Source organism: Ornithorhynchus anatinus, chromosome 3 (genome assembly GCF_004115215.2).
Source record: "Ornithorhynchus anatinus isolate Pmale09 chromosome 3, mOrnAna1.pri.v4, whole genome shotgun sequence".
Taxonomy (NCBI): domain Eukaryota; kingdom Metazoa; phylum Chordata; class Mammalia; order Monotremata; family Ornithorhynchidae; genus Ornithorhynchus; species Ornithorhynchus anatinus.
In genome coordinates this window covers 51,355,090-51,377,154 of record NC_041730.1, presented here as the reverse complement: position 1 = coordinate 51,377,154, position 22,065 = coordinate 51,355,090, and the positions used below count along the sequence as shown (strand labels likewise).

Below are 22,065 nucleotides of genomic sequence, written 5' to 3'. Positions count from 1 at the left end.
ACCATTGTTTCACTCTACTTCTAGTCTTTGCAAATCTTGATTTGGCGATTGTTCATGAACATTTTATCAAAAAAAATTCTCGAGATAATACGTTATGTAGAATGGTTCACTATCTGCCACCTAAAGAGACTGCAAAGTTTAATTTCCAAAGAAGCGAAGTATGCTGTGAATAAAATCAGTGATACTCATGCCAGAACAAATAAGGTCTTCAGTTGGTATAAATCAATGATTCTCTTTGGAGTACTATCCTTCAGTATGAGAATCTGAGTCATTCATTGGGGAGGAAAGTCAAGCACATTAAAAGTAGGGACAGTGATAACTGAATTGTAATTTTCCCATAATGGATATATGCATATAAATTCTTCATGCAGCTTCAGTGTACCAAAGCCTTGTAGAGACTAAATAGGATGCCCATATCATTTGATTGAAAAAAACCAGTAGATAGGATCCAAATCCTAGTTTGTGCACCTTCCTCCTTTTCCCCTCTCTTTCTGGTGACTCCAAGAATGGTAGATTAGTAGGGGTAACTGGAGAGAAACCCATGAGGTTTAAGTTTCCAAAACTCTGGAACATCCAATTGCCAAGTCTCAGAATGCCAAAGCCTAAACTGAGCCTGCCCCAGCCCAAGACTAGAATGCCAATATTTAAAATGAGCAGGAGTCAGTGTCCAATCCTAATTTTGGAACAATTTTATAGTCTTATACAAATGCCCAGAGCAAACCATAAATATAGAACTCTCTTGATTATACCAGGGTACTTTATTCAGAGTAATGTCTGTCTGTCTCCCCCTCTAAACTGTAAGTTCATTATGAGCAGGGAACCTATCTGCTAATTTTCTTGTACTGTACTCTCCCAAGTGCTTAGTGCAGTGCACTATGTGCAGTGCAGGCACATAGTAAGCGCTCAATAAGTATGATTGATTGATTTGGGGCTTCAGCTCATTATGAGCAGGGAATGAGTCTACCAACTTTATTGTATTATACTTGTATATAATAAGCACTCAGATTCCACTGTTGATCTTGATCGTAATATTAAAGTATAAATATGATGTTATTTCTGTCTACCAAAAATAGGTTCAGGGACAAAAAAAGTCTTAGCTAAAGATTCAAAATACTCATCACAGGAATGATGATAAATGAATCAGTAGTACTTATTGAGCACAACTGTGGACAGAGCACTGTACTGAGTGCTTGGAAGACTACAGTATAACAGAGTTGGTAGACATGTTCCCTGCCCACAAGCAGATAACAATCTAGACAGGGAAACAGACATTAAAATAAATCACAGATAAGTGCTGTGGATCTGAGGGTGGGGTGAATAAAGTGTCTGAATCCAAGTCTGAGGGTGATGCAGAAAGGAGAGGGATAAGAGGAAATGAGGGCTTAGTTGGGGAAACCATCTTGGAGGAGATGGGATTTTAATAAGGCTTTGAAGTGGAGAGAGTGGTGGTCTCTCAGATATGAAAGGGGAGGGAGTTCCAGGCCTGAGGCAGGGTGTGGGTGAGGGGTGATTGACAAGATATACAAAACTGAGGTGAGTAGATTGATGTTAGAGGATCTTAGTGAATGTGCTGGATTGCAGGAAGTCACTGAGGTAAAATAGAACAGGGCAAGGTGACAGCACTTAAAAGCCAATGGTAAGCCAAAGAGTTTCTGTTTGATATAGAGCCAGATGGGCAACCATCAGCAAGAAGAAACATGGACTGAACATTGTTTTTTAGAAAAATGACTCAGCAGAGTGGAATATGTAATAGAAAGGAATGAGACAGGAGGCAGTGAGGTCAGCAAGGTGGCTGATACAATAGCTAAGGCAGGATAGGATAAGTGCTTGGGTCAACATGGCACACTTTAGATGGAGAGGAATGGATTGATTTTTAGGATGTTATGAGAGTAGAACTGACCAGATTTGGCGATGTGGGTTGACATGTGGAATATGTGGGTTGAATGAGAGAGAGAGGTGTCAAGGATAATGTGAAAGTTATAGACTTGTGAGACAGGGAGGATGGTGGTGCTGTCTACATTGATGGGAAAGAAGAGGAGAGGGTTTGAGGGGGAAGATAAAGAGTTCTGTTTTGGATATGTTAAGTTTGAGGTGTCAGTGGGCCATCCAAATAGATATATCCTGAGTCAGGAGGAAATTTGAAACTGTAGAGAAGGATGTAGATTTGGGAAGCATCCGCATAGAGATGGTAGTTGTAGCCATGGGAGCAAATGAATTCTCCAGTGGAGTGGGTGAAGATGGAGAATAGAAGGGGCACAAGACTGAGCCTTGAGGGATACCCACAATTAGGGGGTGGGAGACAGAGGAGCCTACAAAAGAGACCGAAATGGAGCAACCAGAGTGATAGGACAGTGGCACTGAAGTCAAGGTTGGGTAATGTTTCCAGGAGAAGGTAGTGGTCCTCAGTGTTAAAGGCAGCTGAGAAGTTGAGGAAGATTAGGATGGAGTAGAAGACATTGGATTTGGTCAGAAGGAGATCATTGGTGACCTTCCAGAGGGCAGTTTTGGTGAAGCAAAATGATGGAACCCAGATTGGACTAGATCAAGAAAGAATTGGAGGAGAGGAAGTGAAGGCAGTGGGTATGGACAACTTGCTCAAGGAGCTCGGAGAGAAATGGTAGGAGGGAGATGGGTTGATAACTGGAGGGATTTGTGGGGTCTAGAGAGGGCTTTTTTTAGGATGGGGAGGCATGAGCACGTTTGAAAACAGTGGAGAAGAAGCTATTGGAGAGTGATCAAATGAAGATGTTAAGGTGTTGAGGGATGGGTTCAGAGGCGCAGGTGGAGAAAGTGGATTTTGAAAGGGGGCCAGAGATCTCCTCAACAAAGTGTGTGGCCAAGTCATTAGGGGCAAGAGACGGGAGGTGGCGGGAGAAGGCGGGGTTTGAGGATGGAGTTAAACATCTGAAACAACTGGTGATGGTAACGGCATGGGAGTCCATAAGGATGGAGAAGCAATGTTATTGACTCCCATGCCATTACCCTCACCAGTAACATTTATGGGAGGAGGAAAGGGCTGAGGTAAATCAGGCAAGGATGAACTTGGGATGGATAAGGGTGGCCTGATATCTGATGAGTTGATAAATTAGGCTGTCTTGGAAAATGCTCAGTTGCCTTTCTTTCCATTTATAGTGTTTGGAGTTCAAGCAGAATTCACACTATTCCTTGGTCAAATCACTGATCATTCTATAATTGCCATTCATTCAGCTTTATACAGGACGGTATGGTTCTCAGCTGGTCTGACCCCTATCCAGTACTGAGGTGACATCAACCCATCCAGAGCATTCAATGGTGTTTGCAGAACATTGTACTAAGCACTTGGGAGAGTACAAGATGACAGAGGGCCCTGAATGCAAGCTTATAATTTGGGTTCTAGTAATAATAGTAATGGTATTTGTTAAGTGCTTACTATGCACCAAGAACTGTACTAAGCTCTGGAGTAGAGGCAAGATAATCTGGTCAGGCACAGTTGTTCACCAGACTCACAGTGTAAGAAGAAGGGTGAACCGGCAATGAAGGCCCATTTTACAGATGAGGAAATTGAAACCCAGAGAAGTTAAGCAACTTGCTTAAGGTCACACAGCAAGCACGTGGCAGAGCCAGGATTAGAACCCAGGTCCTCTGACTCCCAGACCTGTGTTCTTTCCACTAGGGCCCACTGCTTCCCTGTGTTTTTTCAGCAAATAACTTTGTCCTTATGATACAATTGTATTTCATAACCTACATAATAGATATAAGGCACAACTCTTGCTTCTGGTTGGTAAAGAAGTGTCCTGGGATCTTGAATGCCATCCATGACCTCTCTAGATCCAGCTAATCTAGTAATTCCACCTCAAACACTGCAACAAAATAATAATAATAATCACAATTGTGGTATCAGTTAAGCATTTACTATGTACCAAGGACTGTACTAAGCCCTGAGGTAGATACAAGATATCAGGTCCCAAGGGAATCACAGATTAAGTAGAAGAGAGAACAAGTATTGAATCCCCAAATTGCAGATGAAGGAACTGAGGCACAGAGAAGTTAGTGACTTAGCCAAGCAGGTACGTGGCAGAGCCGGGATTAGAACCCAGTTCCTCTGATCCCCAGGCCCATGCCACGCTGCTTCACAAGGTGCTTGTGAAGGTTGTCCTCCTAGAGAGTGATTCTAACATCAAGGGATGTTTCCTTAAGAACCATCTCCATTATTTTCCCTCCATTGGATGAGCAAAGCTTAGTGAATGTATACTTTGGTGAGAATATTGTAGTAAGCATGCTGAATTTCTTCCAGTACCATTACAACAAGAAAAGCATTACTGGTGTTAGGTTGGGTATTGTTGTGTATAATGAGAAGCAGCATGACTTAGTGGAAAGAGCACAGGCTTGAGAGTCAGAGGTTGTGGGTTCTAATCCCGGCTCCAATCACTCGTCATCTGTGTGACTTCAGGCAAGTCACTGAACTTCTCTGGGCCTCAGTTACCTCATCTGTAAAATGGGGACTAAGACTGTGAGCCCCATGTGGGACAACCTGATAACCTTGTATCTACTCCAGCACTTAGAACGGTGCTTGGCACATAGTAAGCGCTGAACAAATACCATCATCATCATTATTATTATTATTGTCCAGACTCCCCAGTGAACGATCACACATTTCGTTTTATTGAAATGGCCCTTTTCTCTTCAAGATGTAGAAGGGACATTATTCAGGAAGAGGTGTAATCACACAAACCTGTAAAGAATAATCTGCATTGGGTAGGATTGAAATGTGGAAATTTAGCTTTAATCCAAATTATCTGTCTACCCTTGATAAAGTTCATTTTGTAATATATGTCTTCTTCATTCTATTTGCAGCCCTATTTACGGCCTACCTAGGAGGAGCACTGGCACATATGATGTCTGTGGTAGGTTTGCATTTTTCTTTTTGTAATATCAAAATGAATAACCTATGAAAATAACTTTTGAACATCCATTTCTAAGGCAAAATGTATGACTATATCCCTAGTCCTTTTCCCAGCTGGACTAGCCAGGGCATTGACATCTGTTACACCTCTGGGAGAGTTGCATTTGATTTTGGTCATAATGAGTAATCATTTCTTTTGCAGAACTTAAGTGCTTACCCTATGTCAAGCACTGGGGTAGATACAGTATAATCACCCCCTGCCCTTCTTGGGGCTCACAGTTAAAGACAGAAGGAGAACAGGTATTGAATAACCATTTTTCAGTTGAGGAAACTGAGGCACAGAGAAGTTAAGTGACTTGCCCAAAGTGATACAGCAGACAAATGGTCGAGCAACCCAGGTCCTATAACTCCATGCTTTTTCCACTAGGCCACACTGCTTTCCTTGCAGTGTAGGAAGTAATTTAAGGGCTACTTGGGAGGGAAAGACAAATGAGGAGAGCAGAAGGGTGAAATCAATAGATGACTATTAAGCAGAGTAATGGCATTTAGATTTAGAAAATTGCTATCAAATTGTCTGTCTCACCTACTCAGACTTGTGCAAATTTACATGTCACCTTCCTAAGCAGGCTGCTTTAACTATTGAGCAAAAGGGTCAGTGGCCTCTAGCCCCCTGCTCTCAGTGGAGCCCACCCATCCTAAAACAATGGTATTTATTGAGCGCTTACTGTGTGCAGAGCACTGTACTAAGCTCTTAGGAGAGTAAAAATTCAAGAGTTGGTAGACATGTTCCCTGACCACAAGGGGCTTGTCAAAGAGGTATACTGTGAGGAGAAAGGAAACAGAAAAGGGGAGTGGGGGCCAGGGGGAGAGGAAAGAGATGAGGAGTGGGAGCAAGAAAGGAAAGAGGAGAAAACTATGAACTTTGTCTTCAAGGTCCCACTAGCCTGGATCCAACAGCCTGTTTCAAACTGCCACCCACACCTGGTCATTTCAAACCCTGAGCTTTGGGTTTGGGGACAAACTTAATGGAGGTCACTTCCTTAAACTTGAGTAAACATTCTAAATTGGATTAATATGGATTATATATTCTACTTCTTTCTTTTGCAGTTTGGATTGCCTTCCTGTACGTGGCCCTTCTGCTTGGCTACACTCGCGTTTCTTCTGATGACTACTAAAAACCCAGCCATCTACAAGCTTCCCCTCAACAAAGTGACTTACCCAGAGGCCAATCGACTTTTTTATTTGTCATCAAAGAAGAGACAGGTGGAAAGCCCCTTATGATTCAAGTGCCAAACTAGAGCTGTCCTTTCTGGTTTCTAATCCAGCTGCACATACACTGGAGGTCAAGGTGTGAATTGATATTTTCCATCATTCAGTGCCTTTTGATTACCAACACTATTAGGATTGGTTTTTGGGTTCATTTTTTAAAGAACCTCACAAGCAATTGCTGGTCCTGCTACATGAGAAGAATCTACAATTTGCGCTGGACAATATTTTACCAAGTTCATCTGAGAAGCCAGATGGTATGCACTGAAAGAGAAAGGGCTATTATTGGGGACTCACTAGTAGCCCCTTCTGACCCAGTGGGACAGTATGTAATACCAAACGAACACCTGGAAATACTGAAAGAAACCAGATTAGAGTTAGCACTACTGTTATTGATTCCCTTTGGTGTTGGATAGGGTGGTTTACTGGGGCTAAAGACAAACACAGAAAACACTTGACAGTATTATAAATTAAGCTCAACACCCAGCCAAGCCAGACTGAATACAGCATCAAAGCAAATCCTCAGCTTTGATGAAATCAGCTCAGAAGGCTAAAGTTTAACCTAAAACAGGCAAGAAAAAAGAAAAGCGATGAAAGATGCACTTTATGATGAAATGATCTAACTCTGTCAACATTCCAAATGTATCTGTCAGATCTGTTGGCTAATTCTCCAGTTTTCTACCTAAATTTCAAGTCATAGTCTTCATTGTTGTATCATTTATTAATTGGGCAGCGTGTTGGGGGTGACTGTTTTTCAAGAAGATATTTCGTTAGACAATCGTCAGGTAGACAGTTTTGACCTCTAAATATCAATTTTGTTGGAGATTATTTCTAAATGATTTCAAAAATGGGATTTGTGGGCTACTTCAGGGAGTTTAGGTTGTGTAAATGGTATGAATATAATACAGTGCTTTACAACATTTTATAATTAAAAGAAAAGTTTGAGGCAAGAAATAAAATTCTGGATAAAATGGCCTTTCCCCATAAAGCTACTTGTACCTAGGAAAAACTACTTGACAGTTATCTCAGTTTATTTCACACTAGAAAAAAAATCAAGTCATCTGCATCTTTGGGCATTTTAGGATGAATTTTCAGATACATTTGAGCAATACGTGTTTCTTTAATGTCGTTAGAAGATTTTAATATCTGAATACTTGAGGATATTAGTTTTAGAACTCATCATATATTTATACCATAAGGTTTAATTTAAAACTGCATCTTGCTAGATTTATAAAACTGAACCAAGAAAAAAGTTGTCAGAAATCAAAGACCTTTGAAGGACCAAAAGGATGCATATGAACCATACTCTATACCAAGTATTTTCTTAAATGTTACTAGCAAATTTATTCACCTGATTATTATTATAGCATGACTAACTAGAAAAAAATTGACCCTTCCATCTCACTTGTTAATCTCTATGCAGCTTTTTGAAGTTTTAAAAGATCAGACTTCAGAATTGAGAGTGTTTTCCTTTACTGCTTGTTTGCCAAATTCAGTGAGAAGTCTTTATACAACTTCTAACTGAAGCAACAAAATAAACCAACAGATCCAAAAGTAAGAAAGCACATGTACCCATTGGGAGCTTATAATTTGAAATTATCTGTTATGGATGTATTTCCATGTATGCATATAGTCCAATGGAAAAGGATCTTTTCAGTGTTTGAACTGAAATCTACCACATTGGGAAACTTGGTAGATTTTTCTTCTGGGGAAAAATGAAAAGCAAACATGATTCATCAGTACTGCAAATCTGGCCTGAAATTGCAAAGAACCTTAAATTTAAAATGATACAAGATTCATCTTCAAGATGCATTCCCTATCTCTGAATTGTAAGAAAGGTCACTGTTATTGTATTTTTGATGGATTTATTAATGTGCAAAATTAAGGTATTGTATAACATGAAAATTTAAATGTATTTTTGGAGGGGGGCTTTTCATGATAAAAATATTTTTCTAACAATATGTACATATTTTATCCATTTCCTTGAACAGCACTTAAATCTTTTCCTGTAATTTTGTTTGAAAAATTTCTTTGTAAAATTTATACCAGTAAATTATATTCACAGTTACATTGCATCACTCTTATTTGAAAGAAAATCCTTCATAGATTAAGATATACTAGGAGAGTTGCTTGAAAAATCCAGACAATTTGCAAAATTTCCTTGTGTTCTTAATTTTTAAAAAAAACCATGGCATTTTGCTCTCTAAATTAAGATGAAGCACTTGCCATTCGATCTGTGGAGTGATTCTTTGCCCATATTTCGCATAAAGAAAACTGAGTCCCCCAGGTTAAGATATCAGAAATCCCAGCCTCTGACGTCTCTCAGTCACCAGTGAGCCAAAATCAGACGTTCTTACTAAATTGGCAATAGACCATATTTAAGATGCTAGATCATTTGAGTCTTTGTAGTCTCACCAATCATCTATACAGTAGTAGGAGAGAGGTGGGTGGGTGGATGCGTGTGTGTGTGTGTGTGTGTGTGTGTGTATGGTGTGGGGGGGTGGAGGATGTTTATGGGGAACAAAAGGAAAAACCCAGAGCAGGGTAGGAGGATATGAAGAGATAGGGGAATCAGCCTCAGGACTAATTAAGGCAATAGAAGGATGAAGCCTGGAGAAAGCCACGGTGCAGGTGCAGACTTCAGAATGAGAATCAGTACCTGTCAACTTCCTTTGCTACTCATTGCCAGTGGTGGAGAGAGAAGGGAGGGAATACAGCTCTTAATGTTCTGGAGGTTTTTAATCCCACAGGGAGGGAATGCAGGCTCATATCTTGTGGGATTAAAAATCTCCAGAACATTAAGAGCTGTCCCAGGCATTTGTCTCAGAAAAACCTGGATGCCCTAGCCTTTTCACAAATGGAAGCCAGCAGGGAAAAGCCCTATTAAGAATACACTCCGTGAGCCAACTAATCAGGACAGAGAGTGCTAGCACAAGACTCTGAGAGTTGGGAAGAAGTCTGAGAAGACATCTGCCCCTGCCCCTCTGAATGAGTAAACCAGGCAGGGCAGAAAGGTTACCAAGAATAGACACTCCGCCCCTTTCCATGGAAGGCAGTCCAGTGTGTACAGACTCCAGAAGCTGGGAAGAACTTTGAGAAGACATCTGCCCCTGCCTTCCTGAATGAGTAAACCAGACAGGGCAGAAAGGTGACCAAGAATAGACACTCAGTCCCTCTCCAGGGTAGCCTGTCCAGTGTTGTGTCTTTTTTTATATTCAAGTGATTAAGTTCCTCCTTAGGTCCTTTTCCTCTCAGCCTTTTGTGGACATGGAGAATAGCTAGTCACAATCCTTCCCGCACAATTTTTCATTCACTTGCAGAGTTATTACATACCCTTTCTTTTTGACAAGTTAAATAAATCTCACTTGACTTTTAACCTTTCCCCAAGGAACTCTGACATCTTTTAGTTCCTCTCCCTCTCCTGTTTCTCTGCCTTCCCCTGAAAGTCCAGGCATTTCAACTGGTCCACCGATGTGACTAGAACAGAATAGAGCAGAAAGATTATTTCCCAGCTCAAGCATGTTAACTTGTTTTGCTACTCAACAGCCTAGGGCAAAGCTGTTCACTTTCAATAAAGGTACTATATTACTGCCTCATTTGGCTTCTGGACAGCCAACTCCTAAGCCTTATGCTGTTATATTTGGTTTTAGTTAGTTCTTCCCTGTCCTGTAACTGTAGATGTGGCTTTTTTGCCTCTAAATTCAGTAGCTTACTTTAGTCTTTACTGAGTTTCATTCTGATTTGTAGGATCCATTTTAAGGATGTCAAACAAAAATTAATTATAATAAGCATTATTAAGTACTTAGTGTATGACCAACTCAGTGTTAAGCACTGGGGTAGAGAGATGCAAGATGATCAGGTCAGGCCCAATCCCTGTCCCATATTTGGTGCTCATTCTAAAGATGAAAATATTGAGGCACCATTCATCCCCATAAAGGCAGGCATCTGGCCAAGCTAGAGATGGAATCCTGGTCTTCTGATTCACTATCTCATGCTCTTTCCACTAAGCAACACTGCTTCTTGTGACCCATTCTAATCCCTTGTGAAAAGCATAACACTAGGGGATCAAGCTATCATTGGTGCTTCCACTTATGTGTAAATATAAAATGTTTTTCTCTTGTATGGTGACGTACTTCTACAAGTGAAAGTGTGTTTTAGCTATGACAGAACATCTAGACAAGCCTATTACTACCAGACAAGCATGGCACACCTCATCATGGCATTTCCTGCCCTCAGGGATCCCTTGGTAACTTCCCATGTTGCAGCGTAGTGGGCGAGTTTATACAACCCATTGCAAAACATTTGCTTATTTCTTTTAGGCCTCCACGCATCCCTTTGAGGCCCTGGGCTAAAATAATCCCCATTGTCTCCTTCCCCAGGAGGATGGAAACCATCAAACTGTGAAAGGACCTCTCTGAAACAGAGCTGTCCAAAAGATGCTGGAAGTAAACAGAAAGGGTGGATCCTGACTCCAGCAAAAGAAAATTCAATAGTATTTCAATAGCATTTATTGAGCGCTTACTATGGGCAGAGCACTGTACTAAGTGCTTGGAAGAAAAGGATCCCCATTTTACAGAAGAGGTAACTGAGGGACAGAGAAGTGAAATGACTTGCCCAAGGTCACACAGCACAGAACTGATGGAGCTGGGATTAGAACCCAGGTCCTTCTGATTCCCAAACCCATGGTCTAACCCACTAAGCCATGCCACTTCTCTAATTGCCTCAGAGGCAGTCAGAGGGTGACAGTGGACTCCTGCCCTCCGCAGCCCACATATTTCCCTCCCCACAACATGAGGGATGAACCACGGCAGGCCTGCAGCACCTGGCCCAATCCCAGCCTCTCATGTCTCTCCATCACCAGCAGGCAAGGGCCCAAAGCTGGAAGTTGTGGCAGTTAGAGATGATTTCAAAGAGGGCACTCCAGTCCATCTGCTGGCAGGACCCAGCCCCTGTCCTATGCTCATCTCCTTCCACATCCATGCAATACTCTCAACACCTTTGGCCTTCTGGGCAGATGATGCTTTTACTTCCAGTCCAGGTCTACCGATTGGCAGTATCGTTGGGCCTTAGGTTCTCTAATTGCTACATTTCCCCTGACAATGAAGCCCTCTCACAATCATCCAGGTTGGGGGCTACCCAAACTCCTTTATTCTCTCTTCTGCCTGTCTCCCTGCTTTTTGTCCCTTTCACCAGCCTCCATCTAGAGGACAGAGAAGTAGGAAGAAGATTGAAACGAACAAGAGCAAAATGTCAATATTTCCTAGAAGTAGCGAGCCCAGAAAGACAAGGTAAAGCCTTTTGCCTTTGACGCTACAGGATAGGTGGGCTTGGCATTAGCTTTTGGTCTTGTTGAGCCTTTTCTTTCTTGACCAGCAGCCCTTAACAAGCCACAGGAACAGGCTCCTAAACTGGCAAATTCCATTCCTTCACTTTCGACTCTGGTTGTTGGAGATCAATCCATTTGTCATTTGACAAGATCGTTTCATTCACTCTAAGTTTTCAATTCAAACTTTAGCCAAACTGGAAAGCCATCTTACTCTTAAGCAAAATCAAAATATGTAATAGAACTAATTTCCATTCAAAATTTATTCACTTAAATTTATTCACTTGGTGAATGACTCTCAAAGAGTTTTCTAGTTCCTGGAAACAATACATTGTGTTTCTACAAATCATATTGATGCCTGTTTACCTGTTTTGATGTGTATATATCTATAGTTCTATTTATATTGATGCCTGTTTACTTGTTTTGATGTCTGTTTCCCCCCTTCTAGACTGTAAGCTCGGTGTGGGCAGGGATTGTCTCTATTGCTGAATTGTACTTTCCAAGCGCTTAGTTCAGTGATCTGCACACAGTAAGCACTCAATAAATATGATTGAATGAATGAAAGACAGGGAAAATTATGGTCTCGGTAGGCGGAAAATGTCCTAAAATTAAATCTGGTAGACCAAGGCCCAGTCACCACAAGGCTCAGGTTGTGAGTCAGGACCTGGATAAAGCTCAGGAAAGTCTTCCAAACAAACAATTCTGCCCTGACTGGCAACCTGGGCTGACTGAGGAAATTCACTGGGGTGTTTTAGCCCCTGGGGTAAGGAAGACTCTGAGGCTGCCAAACATTGATGGTGCACACCCTGTCCTTTGGGAAAGTCTGACCAGTTGCCCTGGAAGCCATACCATGGAACAACTGCACTGGTGAGACCCAAAGAACGCAGCCAAAACATTGATTCCACCCAAGACTTTGGAGCCAGCATGTTATTGTACCAACTCATCCAATAAAAAAGCCTCTAATCTAGCCTCCAGGGGTCAAATTCCAGCCTGCATCTCTCATGTGCTAACACTGCTCAGCAGGACTACCCACAGTGAACCAAGAGCTGGGTATGACTCTCACTGATGGAGCATATCTGACTCAGGGAGTCAATGCAAGCAGAGTGACTTAGTGGATAGAGCACAGGCCTGGACTCAGAAGGTCATGGGTTCTAATCCCAACTTGACCACTTGTCTGTTATGTGACCTTGGGAAAGTCACTTAACTTCTCTGGGCCTCAGTTACCTCATCTGTAAAATGGGGATTAAGACTGTGAGCCCCATTTGGGACAGGGATTGTGTCAATCTTGATTACCTTGTATCTACCCCAGTGCTTAGAAGAGTGCTTGGTATATAGTAAGTGCTTAACAAACACCATAATAATGATAATAATAATAGTTATTACTATAATTAGCCAATCTCCTCTGTGTTTATTCAAATGGGTTAGTGATCCTGCAGTTCCTGGGTTCTTAAGACAAAGGAGAGGCTAACTACAAGCAAAACACACTCTTAAAAAAATGGTACTTGCTAAGCCCTTACTATGGGTTAAACACTGGGTTAGATATAAGTTAATCAGGAAGGACAAAGTCCCTGTCCCACAAGGGGCTCACAGTTTAAGTAGGAAGGAGAATAGCTACTGAATCTCCATTTTACATTTGAGGAAACTGAGGCACATAGAAGATAAGTCACTTACCCAAGGTCACACAGGAGGCAGGTCGGGCAGCCAGGATTATGATCCAAGTCCTCTGACTCCCAAGACTGTGCTACATAGTAAGCACTCAATAAATACTATTGAATAAATACTATTGAATGAATTAGGCAAAGTTACTTCAGTGGCATTTACTAAGTGATTGCTGTGTGCTAAGCACTTGGGAGAGTACGAAACCACAAAGTTGGAAGACATGATCTCTGCCCACGTGAAGCTTCATCACCTTCTGCGAGACAAAGGACTCGAACTGGATGTTCCAAGCGCTTAGTACAGTGATCTCACATAGTAAACACTCAATAAATATGATTGAATGAATGAATGACTCACAGTTTAAGTGGGAGGAAGAATAGTAATTTTATCTCCATTTTAAAGATGAGAAAACTGAAGCATAGGTCTCAAAGCAGGCAAGTGGCAGAGGCAGGATGTGAACCCAGATCTCCTTACTTCCAATCCTGTGCTCTTTCCAGGAGCCTGTAATGGAGTTCCCTTCAACTTTCCAAGCAGGCTTCTTCTTAATCAATCAATCATATTTATTCAGTGCTCACTGTGACCCTGGATCTGGCTGGATTTCTTGAGCTCTGCCTCCAGACACGATTATGAAATGAGCCTAGAGAACTATTCTTCATATTTGAAGATAATGCTGCCATAACTCGTCCACTCTTTAGGGGCAAACACCCCCACAGCTGTCCGAGCTGAACTCCCAGACTTACCTAAATCTAGAGCTCTGGCAAGATCAATCGTACTTATTGAGCACTGTACTAAATTCTTGGGCAAGTACAATAAAACAGAGTGGGCAGAAGTATTCCTTGCCCAAGGCAAGCTTACCGTCTAGAGGAGGACCCCCAAACTCTGTCCCTATCTCGTCTTCAGCCCTGTGCTCAAAATGTCTCCCCCTCTTGATTGTAAGCTCATTGTGGGCAGGGAATGTGTGTTTGTTATATTGTACTCACCCAAGCAGTTAGTACCAATGGTCTGCACACAGTAAGTGCTCAGTAATTACAACTGATTGACTGAATGAAAAGTTGGACTTTTGAACGCTCCTAAAGGAAAGGTTTTATTCATATGTAGGTGGGGTAGTTGAAAACACTAACATACCCCTTCCCAACCCCAAAGCACTTATGTTCCTATCTGTAATTTTATTTACTGGTATTGATGCCTATCTCTCCCACTCTAGACTGTGATCTCCTTGTGGGCAGGGAATTTCACTGTTTATTGTTGCATTGTTTACACTGTACTTACCCAAGCACTTAGTACAGTGCTCTTCACACAGTAAGCGTTCATCAAATACGATTGAATGAATGAAAGAATGAAAAGTCCCTTCCTCGCTGCAAACATATGGAGCCTCTGCTTTGCTATGCTGATGGATTTGCTCTCCGAAGAGCCTGGTGCTCTTTTCTCTTCTGTCTCTTCCTCCCATGAAAATCAGCCCTCTTCTGACTGCCACACAGTAGGCTGGTGAGCCTGCCACTGCTGAGTCCAAATGGTCTGCTGCTCTGCTCTGTCCTTTGACTTTTTACACTGTCCTTCTTGCTTCTTTGTGCCTCCCCTGCAGAGCAGCTGCAAGGCTATGCCTTTATCACATTCTCCCTCTGTGTCTGATCCAATGAAGCCGAGAACCGATTGCCTTTCCGGATCTGCTCGACCACTTATCACCCTGAATAAACAGCTCAAGAAGCTGGATGTGAAGTGTGGGATAAGTACAAATCGCTCAGTCCTAATGAAGGTTGTATACTTCCATCATTTTGTAGCCTCTCCATTGGATCAGAATCCCGAGGGCCAGCAGAGCAAGAGCTCTTTGTGGACGGTGCTCAATCATCTCCTTTCCTCCTACCTTACCCTACTCTCTTTATCACAATCTTGTCTATCTTTCAGCTGGCCCCTTGCCCACATCCTCCCTCTGGTATAGAACTTTCTCCTCTTCACATCTGACAGACCACCACTCTCCCCACTTTAAAAGCCCTAATAAAATCAATCAACCAATTGTATTTCTTGAGAGCTTACTGTTTGCAGAGCACTATACTAAGCGCTTAGAAGAGTACAACAGAGTAGAGTTGATAAACACATTCCCTGCCAACAACGACCATCTTTCATTTCTCTTATGGCTGAACCTCTAGGCAGTGCAGTTGTCCATATTCAGGGAATTTAGTGTAGCCCAGTGGACATGCCTGGGAGTCAGAGGACCTGGGTTCTAAACCCAACTCCACCACTTATCTGCTGTGTGATCTTTGGCAAGTCACTTTACTTCTCCATGCCTCAGTTACCTCATCTGTAAAATGGGGATTAAGAATGCGAGCCCCATGTGGGACATAGAACGTGTCCCACCTGATTATCTTGTATCTACCCCAGTGCTTAGCCTGGCACACAGTAAGCATTTAACAAATATCGTTAAAAAACTGCTACCCACAAGTCGAGGCTGCATTTTGACAGCATCTCAGAGAAAATAAATTGGAATGTCAGATATATCAGAAAGCCATGTGTCTTATCAACTGAAGTCAGGGTGTAGGAAGTTCAGGAGGGAGATCTAGAAAGTAAGCTAGTTTGGGATATGGAATGTGCCTACCAAATCTATTATATTCTACTCTCCAAAGCACTTAGTATAGTGTTCTGATCACAGTAAGCACTCAAATACAATTGATTGATTGATTGAGGTCTTTTTCCTGTGACCACACACCTCCTCTTCCATGCAAGTCTTTGGGTCTTGTGACTCTCACTCTTTTAACAATGCAGTTCCAAAAATCAGTAATTTTGGTTGTAGCTGGTTAGTAAAAACCTGCCATCTGTAAAATGGGGTTTCGATACCTGTTCTCCTTCCTACTAAGACTGTGAGCCTCATGTGGGACAGAGAATGTGTCCAACCTGAATAACATATCTACCAGAGCACATAGACACAGAGTAAGTGCCTAATTCATTCATTCATTTAATCATATTTATCGAGCACTTACTGTGTTCAAAGCACTGTACTAAGTTCTTGGGAAAGTACCATATAAACAGACACATTCCCTGCCCACAACCAGTTTACAAGTCTAGAGGGGGAGAAAGACATCAATATAAAGTACAGATATGTACATTAATGCTATGGGGCACTGAAGGGGGATGAATAAAGGGAGCAAGTCAGGGTGACCCAGAAGGGAGAGGGAGAAAAGGAAAGGAGGGCTTAGTCAGGGAAGACCTCTTGGAGGAGATGAGCTTTCAGTAAGGCTTTAAAGGCAGGGAGAGTAATTGGCCTCACAAATACCAATCATCCACAGATACCGTAATCATCTCCAATCATCTTGGAGAAGCAGCATGGCTTAGTGGAAAGAGCACGGGCTCGGGAGTCAGAGGTCATGGGTTCTAATCCCGGCTCCGCCGCTTGTCACCTGCGTGACCTTGGGCAAGTCACTTAACTTCTCTGTGCTTCAGTTACTTCATCTGTAAAATGGGGATGAAGATTGTGAGTGCCATGTGGAACAACCTGATTACCTTGTATCTACCCCAGCACTTAGAACAGAGCTTGGCACATAGTAAGCGCTTAACAAATACCAACATTATTATTATTATTATCTCCTGGAGAGGTGAGAGTTAGACTAGCTGGCTCTTAGATCTCTCTGGGCTATTTCTGGGACTCTAGAGAATCCTGTCTGCCCTCACCTTGTCTTGTTTTCTGCAGGAATCTTCTCCACCCTAACAAACCATCAGGCAAGGCGGGCCACTCCCCCAACTTGACCTCCTCTAGGAAATGAGAAAGAGAATCCTCAATTGTGGTTTCACAGTAACTTCCCGAAAGTTATTTCTGGGGAAAGAGAGGCCCACAGCCTTGTCACCTTCCAGCTTTCAGGTATAAAAGACTGAGCTGGGATTGCCAGAGAGGAAGTAGTTAAAATCGGCTCAGCCTTAGATTGCTGTTTCCAGAATTAGATAAGCCTGCCATTTTCTTCTGATTAATCAATCAATGAATTATATTTCTTGAGAGCTCACCACATGCCAAGCACTGCTTGGGCGAGTACTGTACAAGAAAATTAGCCAACACGTTCTCTGCCCATAATGAGCTTATAGCTAAACCCTGCAGACAGAATGCCCTCAAATTGCCAGCCACCCCAGAGGGAAGCTAAAATGATTCAATGTGCCCTCAGCTGGGGTCACTGTAATGACTGGTCCATCCACTGGATCACCCCACAGGCCAAACAGAGTCTCAGGATATACCCATACAAGGCTGTAAACTCGTCCTGTAGACTGAAAACTCATTGTGGGCTGGGAATGTGTCTGTTTATTGTTGTACTATAGTCTCCCAAATGCTTAGTACAGTGTTCTGTACACTGCAAGTCCTTACTAAATATAAATGAAATGAAAAAGATATCAAGGAAGATGATAAAAACAAGTTCTGTGAAATCTCACTTTCTCATTAAGAGAATATGTGGTTTCCTGAACCTTCATTTATAGATGCCCACTCTATGTGCATTCATGTTAATGCCCTAGATTTCTGCCCCTAAAGAAACTAAAATAACCCATTTCCCCCAGTTTTCATCCACAGAACTTCCTGGAGAGTTTTTGCAGTGCTTTTGGCTATCTGCCCTTCCTTTCTGACCATTACTTTTAGTAATCTGAGGCCTAACTGAGTCATATTCATTCAATAGAATTCATTGAGTCCTTACTATGTGCAGAGCATTGTACTAAGCACTTGGATTGTACAATTCAGCAACAGATAGAGACAATCCCTGCCCAATGATGGGCTAAAACAGCCCAGGGATTGTGCATTTGGATTGTGCACAAAGAGCAGAGGAATGACTCTTGTTGGTTTGAATTGTTTTAGGACCCCTGATGTCATTCATAGTCAACCATCCCATCATAGAAAAATCACAGATGATAAGGGAAGAGGACAACCACCCGTTACCTCAGGGCTGCCATGGAGATTCTGATTGCAGAACATCAAATGCAAAAAAAGCCTTAACAAAATATTCTCGTGAAGTTAAAGATGGAAACACCATGCCCCCTGATTTCAACAGCAGATTGAGCATTTTTCTTTCAATTACCACCACTTTATCTGGCTGTGACAAAAGGCCAAAATTTAAAGTCTCTCTAGACTGTAAGCTCCTTGTGGGCAGAAAATGTGTCTACCAACTCTGTTATAATCTTCTCTCCCAAGTGCTTAGTACAGTGCTCTACACAGCAGTGAGTAGTTAATAAACACGACTGATCAAAAAGCAACTACATCATACCTTCCCCAAAGCAATTGAGATTGCTATTTCCAATTGCTGCTGTAACAGTAATTGAAGTTGTTTGTTATCAACTTCAATCAGTAGCATTTATGGAATACCTACTGTTCTAAGCACTTGAAAGAATTACAGTAAAATTAGTAGATTTGATCTCTGCTCTGAAGGAGCCTACAATATAATCAATCAATCGATGGTACTTATTGAACATATACTGTATGCAGAATACTATACTAAGTGCTTGGGGGAGTTCAACGCAATAAAGTTGGTAGATGTGTTCACTGGTCACCACTAAAAGCGAGGAGGCAACATTAGATTTCAGCTAATATAGCAAGCAGAAACCTGGGTGAAGATGGGGAGGCTGTGATAAGCCATTGCTCTGTACTTAATGCTTCCCCAGTCAAAGTTTTATCAGGCGTGAAGAAGCAGGAGACCATAACCATAAAACAAATTTGAAATCCTCCCTAGAAGACGCTCCAGGGCCTCTCCCATGTGGACTAGTGAGATACGATACATTTTCTAGAGAATGCACAGACTCTTTTCCTTTGTAGAGTCCTAATCATTCCAAACTCAGGGCGGTCCAAAATCATGCTACAAATCAGAAGTTCTTTTTAATCTGCTGGTGCCATCATGTACTTGTGGAGGCCCTGAAAATCTCCAGAATTAATTTTACTGTTTGAAAACAGCCAGTTTCTGTTGCAAAAACACAGTAGAAAACTTTAAACTTCTAAGTACCCCATTCTTCTGACACTTATAACTGTCTTTATGGATCTGCCTTCGGAGTTACTTTGCTGCGGAGATGGAGCGAAGGGAGCCCAATTCACCTCTCTTAGCATCTGGGGGAAGATGAATTCCTTAAGTTGGCTCTCCTGATTGCAGGACTGACTGTGCAGAGAAAGTTTGTAATAATAATAAAAAGGTATTTGTTAAGTGCCTATTATGCTCTAGTTATATTTTATTGAGCATTTACTCTGTCCTAAATGCAGGGGTAGATACAAGAATCAGATCAAACAGAGTCCTTCAGGGTGACTTATTCTTCAGTGATTTACTCAGAGACAACAGACAGGAGAAATAAATGAAATTTTGGCACATTATATTGGACAAACAGCATCTTAAGTAAATTAATCATCCCCCCCCCATTCACACTTTCCTGCTATTTTAGCATGCCTCCTCCTCCAGTTTCCTGAAAAAAATATAAAGGGAATTGTTTCAGTTTCCTTTAATACATAAACACTGCATATAGATTGACGATGAAACATGAAGCCATTCAGAACCATGCTGAAACTTCAGTTTTCAGTTTGTATTAAAGATTTTCCTGCACACAACCCAAGCCTTTCAAGCGTCAGTCCTGATCCTGAGCCAACTGGCAAGCCCACCGAAACCACTCATGGGCTCATTTCAGAACATAAGAATACAAAGAACATTGATGTCTCACTCAGAAGGATAGGGATCCAGGTTTTTCCCCTTGGTTGTCCTTCCTTTCCCTTGGGTTTTTGGGGGCTAAGAAGGAGTAGAAAGTCTTGACTAAGATTGGATCAGATGGGAAAAGACACAATAGAAGCCGCCAGGGTAGGCTGTGGGGGAGAGAGAGAGAGAGCACAAAATGGAGGTCATTTGTTTTTTGTCCCCTCTTCTTACCAGCGAAGGCCGGAGAGGGGTATCTAGGGACGTGTGAGATCACCTGGCTCCCAGTATTCCTGCTAAGGACGTGGAGAAAGTTGCCTGTTTCCCCTTTGCTCTTGTTCTCTTTTACCCTGTGTTCTCTGGAGCAAAGGAGGTGGGAGAGTGGGTGAAGAAGGCAGGAGTCTGAAAGAAGTGGCCATATCAGGAAGGCCATATCATATCGGGCCTTGACCATTATCAGCAAACTTGCCAAAGAGCCGCAGGCCAGAGGTCCAGTGGTAGTAAAGGGGTGTAAACATTGAAAATGTGTAGTGTCAAACATGATCCTTTGGTTAAACTGCAGAGAATCGTGTTGATTAGACTCTTAAACCACCTATAAAACAGTGACAATAGCCATGACAAAAACAACAATGAGGATGATAATACTTAAGCACATTGCCTCTATACTGAGTATGGTTCTGGGGGATTTGGTGAAACTGTGATAATGGCTCAAAGCCCTTTAACTACACTGGGAAATGGAAATATAATCATAATGATGATGATGATCAAATGAATTGAAGAATAAGCCCATCTAACTTGAATGTTGAGCATACCTCAAAATGATAGTGGATTTGGTGAAACTCAGCCAGCTCAGACTTTGTTTGATTTCCAAATGAGGATGATGTTAATGACAGTGGCATTTGTTAAGCACTTACTATGTGTCAAGCACGGTTCTAAGTACTGGGGTAGATACAGGTCCAACACAGTCCCTGAACCAGGTGGGGTTCACAGTGTAAGCGGTAGGGTGAACAGTTATTGAATTCCCCATTTTATAGATGAGGAAAATGAGGCACAGAGAAGTTAAGTGGCTTGCCCAAGGTCACACAGCAGGCAACTGGAGGAACTGCATTCAGAATCAGGACCTCTGACTCCCAGGCCTATGCTCAATCCACCAGACCACACTTCTTCTGAGTGCCACAGAGCACTTTCACCCGACATTGCTAGGTAAAGCCATGGGCAGAGACTGTACCTATAGACAGGCCTGGGAATCAAGATACCTATGTTCTCACCCCAGATTCACCACTTGCGTGCTGTGACTTTGGGTGAGTCAGTTATCCGTGCCTCAGTTTTCTCATCCGTAAAATGAGAACTAAAATGTCTGTTCTCCCTCTTTCTGTGTGGGACAGGAACTGTGTCCAATCTGATTGTATTGCATCTACCTGAGTACTTAGTACATAGTAAGTGCTTAACAAATATCACCTTAATTACCATTATTACCACCAAAGAGAAGACCCAAGATTTACCATGAGCATTTCTCCTTATTCCCACACAAACAAGCTCCCAAGAACCCATGACTTTCTGACTGCTCACCAGAACAAATTCTAACATCTCTGGTAGGTGGGCTCATCAGGATATTTTCCAGCAGAAGAACTGGGAACTGGTGATTGAGGTAAGGATTGAGTCAAGAGGCACCGTTTTTGACCTGAGCACCTCCACAGGCCATGCCTGACTTGTGCAGGTGGATGTCGTGGGCTTTTTTGCTGGAAGTATCCACGTTGTGCCCAAGAACACAACTAGTCCTCTGGAGAAATAGCAAATCTTGGCAAGGAGAGACTATGAGCTCCTTGTGGTCAGGGAATGTGTCTACCAACTCTACTATATTGTACTCTCCCAAGCGCTTAGTACAGTGCTCTGAACACAATAAGTGTTCAATAAATACCCGTTTGGTTGATTGTAGAACCAGAGGTAAGGGTTTTACAGTGACGTGTTTGGTTGTCTTACCTCAAACCTACTCCACCTGCTCGGCTCTCAAGAAGATATTTCGAGCTTTCCCAACTCCCAACCTCATCCCCAGTGCAGCTTGCCTGTATTCTGAGAACTCCCACAGCTCCCAAGGGAGCCCAAAGATGGAGTTATTCAGGGATAGTGTAAATCTATTCATGCCTTGGGGCAGCAGCTGGCAATGCGGTGCTCCCTTCATTCATCCTCCCTCCCAGCCCCACAGCACATATGTATATATCTGTAATTTATTTACTTATTTATTTAATGTCTGTCTTCCCCTCTAGACTGTGAGCTCATTGTGGGCAGGAAATGTGTCTGTTGTTGTTTTATACTCT

The 22,065-nt window shown here is 42.2% G+C and overlaps 1 protein-coding gene across 3 annotated transcripts in view; it reads left to right on the top strand.

The window, feature by feature from the left end:
• The window catches only part of SLC14A1 (solute carrier family 14 member 1 (Kidd blood group)), a 30,628-nt gene extending 22,412 nt beyond the window's left edge, over positions 1–8,216 (top strand). For all 3 annotated transcript variants that reach the window (XM_016228483.3, XM_007672687.4, XM_016228484.3), the window contains 2 exons: positions 4,834–4,883; positions 5,990–8,216. In XM_016228483.3, coding sequence (XP_016083969.1) covers positions 4,834–4,883; positions 5,990–6,163 — 224 coding nt within the window. In that variant the 3' untranslated portion in view covers positions 6,164–8,216. The remainder of the gene's footprint in view (positions 1–4,833; positions 4,884–5,989) is intronic.
• The last annotated feature ends 13,849 nt before the right edge of the window (positions 8,217–22,065 follow it).